Consider the following 7,139-nt stretch of genomic DNA (forward strand, 5'->3'; position numbering starts at 1 on the left):
AAATAATATTATAAAATCAAATAACAATGATACTACTAAATAATAATATTATAAAATCAAATAATAATACTACTAAATAATAATATTATAAAATCAAATAATAATAATACTACTAAATAATAATATTATAAAATCAAATAATAATAATACTACTAAATAATTTTCTCATTAATTCTTTCAAATTTAAATTTGTTTCAATATAACCATATTGATAATCAAATTTCTCCTGTAAACAACAATAATTTTAAAAAGTAAATACAATCTAAAAAAAATAATATTATAAAATCAAATAATAATAATACTACTAAATAATAATATTATAAAATCAAATAATAATACTACTAAATAATAATATTATAAAATCAAATAATAATAATACTACTAAAAATAATATTATAAAATCAATTAATAATACTGCTAAATAATAATAATAAATCAAATAATAATAATACTACTAATAATAATATTATAAACAAATAATAATAATACTAAAATAATATTATAATAATAATAATACTACTAATAATAATATATAAAATAATAATTATAATAAATAATAATATTAAAAATCAAATAATAATACTGCTAAATAATACATGATAGATAATAATAATAAACAAAAATGAAATATGAATCAAAAAAAAAAAAGTCAAATAATAAATAAAATTAAATAAAAAAAAAATTAACCTGATTTAGAACAGTTCGTTTGATACTAAAAATTAATTCCTTCTCTTTTTTCTCCATATTTTCATATCGTTTTGTATTTAATTTTAATTTCTAAACACACATACATATTACATTTTACATTAATCATTCATATTCAATGAATGATTGTATCATTTGAATTATTTATTTGCTAACATATATATAATATTTATCATTCAATAGCGCTATTTAGTGCAATTCGAAATGTTCGCATATTAAAATGTGCACTGCTTTGCTTTCAGCTATACATTTTATATAGAATTGAAATAATATCATAAAAAAAAGGGGAGAAAATCAATAAAAATAATAATAGTAACAATAATCAATAATAATAATAATAATAAAAAACGATAATAATAATGATAACGATAATAATAATGATAACATAAATAAAATAAATGATAATAAATAATAAAGATAATAATAATAATAATAACGATAATAATAATAGTAATGATAATAATAATATGATAATAATAATAATAATAATAATAAATAATAAAGATAATAATAATAAAGATAATAATAATAGTAATAACAATGATAATAATAATAATAATAATAACGATGATAATAATAATAATAATAATAAAATAATAATATAATAAAAATATAATAATAATAATAATAGTAATAACAATGATAATAATAATAATAATAATAACGATAATAATAATAATGATAATAACGATAATAATAATAATAATAACGATAATAACGATAATAATAATAATAATATTCCGAAGTGAAACTATCATATGACGAATAAATAGAAAACTAAGAAAAAAATTTGCTCATTTATAAGATTATGATGAAGACACACATGCAATAAGCTTACAAGTTAAACTTTTCATCGATAATAACAAAACAAACACTTTCACACACATACATATACATACATACATACATGCACATACACACACACATACATATACATACATACATACACATACACACACACACATACATATACATACATACATACATACATACACACACACACATACATATACATACATACATACATACATACAGACACACACATACACACACACACATACACACACACATACACATACACACACATACACACACACACACATACACAGACACATACATATACACACATACATACATACATACATGCACATACATACACACATACATACATACATACATACACACACACATACACATACACACACACACACATACACACACACAAGTTAACTAGCAGAGTGGCATTTATTGCATTATTTCAAAAATACATATGTAATTGTAGTAGCATTGGAAGCACAACTTAATAATCTGTTATGGTTGATAATTGATAGAAGTGATAAAAGTATGATTGTAATTGATAAGAGATATTCTATAATTAAAGTATAATATCTAACAGGTTATAATTGAAAATTAAAAATATATAATTAACAACATAACTAATATGAGAAATTTTAAATTGTTTATAATTTAATATAAATATAATATTGGCAAATGTATAGTTGATAATTAATAATCTTTAATAATCTATTATAGTTGATCACTGATAGAAGTGATAAAAGTATGATTGTAATTGATAAGAGATATTCTATAATTAAAGTATAATATCTAACAGGTTATAATTAAAATTAACAAATTATAACTAATATGAGAAATTTTAAATTGTTTATAATTTAATATAAATATAATATTGGCAAATGTATAGTTGATAATTAATAATCTTTAATAATCTATTATAGTTGATCACTGATAGAAGTGATAAAAGTATGATTGTAATTGATAAGAGATATTCTATAATTAAAGTATATCCTACAATTATAATTGAAAAATTAACAAACAATAACTTTGTAAGAGAAATTTTAAATTGTTTTCATTTTAATATTAATCAATATGATAAAAAATTGATACTTATTAAAAATTATAATAAAGTTACATTAATTAAAAAATTAATGAAATTTCAATGATTTGTAATAAAAATTAAATATATCACTAAAAGTTATGAATTTTTCAAAAGTTATAATATAAAATTGTATTATTAAAAGAAATAATCGATTCATTTTATTGAATGCATTTATATTGCTTATATTATAATATTTTATTTGACAAATCACAGACAATTTTCATTTAATATTATTGTAAATGAAAAATTTATGTATCATTGAAAAAAAGTTAACTTTTGTTACAAATATTCGTTTTAATTTCGTTGATAAATGAAGCAATTTTAAACTTTTATCATTTTCATTAATTTTATTTTTTTTTATTTTTTTTTGTTTCTTGAAACAATCATTTAGTATTATTTGCCTATCTTTAGAAAAGTAAATATTTCAAAAAAAAAATGACTATATTTATAAAAAATTTTTCAAAAAATTTTTATGATTATAATGATGATATATATTGGATTATTTGTGATATTTAATATATCAAATTTAAAATATTGTTGGAAAATTATTTGACAAATCACAGGAATTCATAAAGATATGCACTGAATTTTTGAAAAATTTAAATCATTTATAGCAAAAATAAGACAGAGAGACATTATCAGAATTTATAATTAAATTCAAAATTCATTGCAAAAAATCAAATTGATCGAAATAAGACAGAGAAAGGTCATCTGTAATTTAATTAAATAATAATTTATCCGTTAAAGTATTTTCTTCTAATCTGTAAGTTTCAGATCATTTAACTCTTATCAAGAATAATTAATTAGCTAATCTAATGTTTTTTGAAATTGCAAATTGCAACAAGATTTTTTTAATTTTCCATGCATTTTTCATCACAAAAATGGATAGTTACAATATTTTAGACTCATATTTCACACACACACACTCATCACTCATCCGATGAATTTAGCCGGATCAGGAAAGGTTACAAAATGAAAAAAAAAAAAAAAAAAATGAAAAGGATGGTATTGATTTGTTCAGCAAACAAATAAACATCATTCTCTTTTGCTCATTTCATTTCATTTTTTTTTTTTTTTTTCATTTTCTCCCAAAAATATTCAATTTCCGAAAATCTTTTAATGTTCATTTGATTGGAATTATTGAATTTTTGTTGATCAAATATAAGATGAAAATTAAATTTATGGCACAAAGTAAGCTTAATAGGATAATTTACAAAAATTAAAATTATTACATACGAGCACATATCATACCTTCTTTGCAAGCCATGATGATAAATTGCATGTTATTTTCTTAATATAGTGAAATGATGATGATGATGATGGCATCATCACCAACAATAAAAGCTGTTTGTTCATCACCGGTGTGAACCAAACAAAAAATGAACAAGTTTCAGTTCAAAAAAGCACTTCATAAATAAATGAAAAAAAAAAATGAATGTTGTTAAGATAGAAATAAATAGCACCCAATGTTTTCTTTTTTTTTTTTTTTTTTTTTAAATAACACAATGTTGAATAAATGCAATAGAAAAAGTAAATTACTATGAGGGATGAAAGAGTGTAGGAAGTTTAAATTTCTGAAAGACAACTGTATGTAAAAAATGTAACAAATTTGTCATGATCAAAATTTTAAATTCACTTTTTCAATGCTTGCAAATTCAAAAATGAACACAAACATGATCTACCCTCAACTATAATTTTGATAGTAATTTAAAAGAGAAAGAAAATGAAAAAAAAAAAAAAAAAAGGCTTGAATATTAGTGTTTTTTTTTTATAAGCACATCACTGATTATTAGGAATTTGAGACTTTAAAGTGCGACATAAATTCTGCAGTTGTTGCAATTGTCGTTCTTTTAACGCGCATAAATCTTCACATTCTTTAACTTTCAATGTTGCAGCTGCCAAAGCCCTAAATTAATAAAGTTAGTTGAGAAGTGAAGTACGAATGAATCAGATTTTATCTTTATTAGTAAAAAAAGAAAAAAAAAAAAATACTAGCATATTTTGACTAAAAGCAAAATAAAAATTCTCATTCGACTGTACATTTACATCGAATTATAAAATCATTAGATTTTCTTTTTTTATTTAAATTATAGATCAATAATAGAACTTACTGAGCAGTCTCATCATACTTCATTTTCCATTTTCGCGCATCCTTCTCTACCTTAATAACGTTTGAATTCATGCGTTCCATTTCACGCCGAAATTTATCAAATGTTTCATTTGAATTGTTGAGACTTAGATGAAGCTCATTATATTTTTTCGTATACTTATCAATCTGTTCACGCATTGCCTTCTCACCTTCCAGCACTTCTTTTACTTTCTGTTCACGAGCTAACAACTGAAAAATAATAAAAAATTATGAAAATTTTTCTTTTTTAATTAATTGCTTAATCTAATTAGTATGAACATACAACATATTTTTGCATTTTATTAGCACAATAGACAACTATCTAAAGTAAAAGAATTTTTCGTAGTACTCCGTTCTTTTGCAATGAACTACATTTATGAAAACATTTTCTCAAAAGCTATCAATAATAAGATAATTTTTTGTTTTTTTTTTTTTTTTTTTTAATCAAAGAAATTTTCTTCTATACTTTGATTGATTATCTTCATAAAGAAATATTTTCGAATAAAATAAACTCTTTAAGGTAGCTGATAAAATAAGCAAAGAACCTCGCTTTGTAATTGTAGTTTCTCTTGTGTGCATTTCTGTGTATCCAATATAGCAGCTTGAAGCTTTGTTTTATACAATTCAACTTCCATATCACGTGCCGCTGTTAGTTTTTCGCAGTATTCCGTCTTCTGCAATTAACTACATCTTTATGAAGGTATGAAATAGAGTAATAGATGAGAAATACTCTAATGATTATTCAAAATTTCACTTTTTACATCAGTAGTAATCTTATCTAAACAATGAAAATCAACTCGTCAACATCTCATAATGATAATGTATCTGTGGAAATATTTGTGACATACTTCGGCAAACTGTTTCGAAAGTTCAGCTACTCTATTTTCATATTCTTGTGCCAAAACTTTTAATTTCTCTGACAACACTGCATTGTCATTTGTTAGTTTTTCAGATGTTTCTCGACCTGATTCCATTGATTTCTGAAAGAGCAATAATTTTAAGACAAAGGAAAAATTAATAATTACTATAAAAGCTTTTATGAGAAATTCCAAATCATATAACCTTCCCATTTTCTATCTTAAATTTCGAGAAGAAATTAGTGATTAGAAATGCTAAAAAAAAAAAAATGGTTATTAATGTTTCCTTTACCTGAATTCCAGCTACGGATTCTTTGAACTGTTCAATCATGTCTTTACGATTCCTTTCCAATTCGCGTAATTTCTCCACATGTTCCTCGTGTGCTTTCCGTTGCGCCCTTTGCATTTCTCGACATAAATTTTCCAATTTTGATTTTGCTAGTTCGGTCTTCATCAACACACCCTCAACTGTTTCCACTTTCTTAGTTAGCTACAATGAGAGATATAAATGGATATTAAATAGATACAATGAGATATAGATATAAATGCAATGGACACTTTATGGATATTTTGTTCTTTGCAATTACATTTTTACATTCTAAAGTAGATGAAAGCCTTCATCTTCTCCCGGATCATTTAAAGAACCGTTCCAAAAAAATGACTGCAAAAAAGTTCTAAAATAAATTTACATCAACAAAAACAGATTGAAAACGTCGTAAACAACTTTTGAAACTATTTGTAATATTTGTAAATCAGGTATCTATTATTATTAAGAAGTAAACAAGGTGGAATAATAGATTATAGATGTATTTACATCTTCTATATGAGTTTTAATGTTTGGTAATATAAATTAATTTGGTACTTTCAAAATTTTAATGACATTGAGATATATCTATTGGTTACTCACTAATTCATTTTGTTTCCTTAGACTGGTAGCCATTTTCTGAATCTTTGATAACTCTTCAACTTTGCTTGCTAGAGTAGCCTTTTCTTCCTCAGTTGCCAAGACTCGTTCCATTAACGCTTTCACCAGTTCTTCACCTTCCAAACATCGTCCAATACTTTCTAATTCACTTTTCACATCTGCAGTTTATCATTTTCCATTATTATCACTCTAAATTGCTCAGTTTTGCTGCACTCATTAGAAAATATGCGAAAGAGAAGAAAAAAATATTTTTGAGTAAAATATAAAAAAGCAAAAATATACAATAACAACCTGTCTTTCGAGCTGAAGCCATTTTCTGGGTCATTTTTCCGAATGTTCAACCATACAGAATGGAAAATACGTAGACAAATTAACAAAAAAAAAAAAAAAAAAGAAAAAATAGGATAGACGCAATGAATGAGTTAACAAAGTAATGAATGATTGATTATTATGTAACCGGAAATAAACTGGACGAAATGAATGTATTTAGTAGTGTGGCACGATAACGGAAATGATGCAACCGGAAAGATTGCAATTACTAGTCGCACCAGCTACAAATATATGATAATTTATTTAAGGAAATTTTTTAATCCATAATTATTGCACGAAATATCTAATAGTTAATCA

The 7,139-nt window shown here is 23.0% G+C and overlaps 1 protein-coding gene across 2 annotated transcripts; it reads right to left on the reverse strand.

The window, feature by feature from the left end:
• Positions 1-4,381: 4,381 nt before the first annotated feature.
• On the reverse strand, positions 4,382-6,837 carry Bm5917 (the record flags this gene model as incomplete). Of its 2 annotated transcripts, XM_043076041.1 has the most annotated exons (7): positions 4,382-4,508; positions 4,714-4,940; positions 5,276-5,404; positions 5,579-5,710; positions 5,880-6,077; positions 6,495-6,670; positions 6,804-6,837. In XM_043076041.1, 7 exons carry the CDS (start codon positions 6,835-6,837, stop codon positions 4,382-4,384), a joined length of 1,023 nt encoding a protein of 340 aa, XP_042931975.1. The 2 variants fall into 2 exon arrangements, with proteins under 2 accessions (XP_042931975.1, XP_042931976.1); XM_043076042.1 differs by lacking the exon at positions 6,804-6,837 and having other exon boundaries at positions 6,495-6,605.
• Between the last annotated feature and the right edge of the window lie 302 nt (positions 6,838-7,139).

This window comes from Brugia malayi, assembly GCF_000002995.4.
Source record: "Brugia malayi strain FR3 genome assembly, contig: Bm_v4_ChrX_scaffold_001, whole genome shotgun sequence".
NCBI lineage: Eukaryota > Metazoa > Nematoda > Chromadorea > Rhabditida > Onchocercidae > Brugia > Brugia malayi.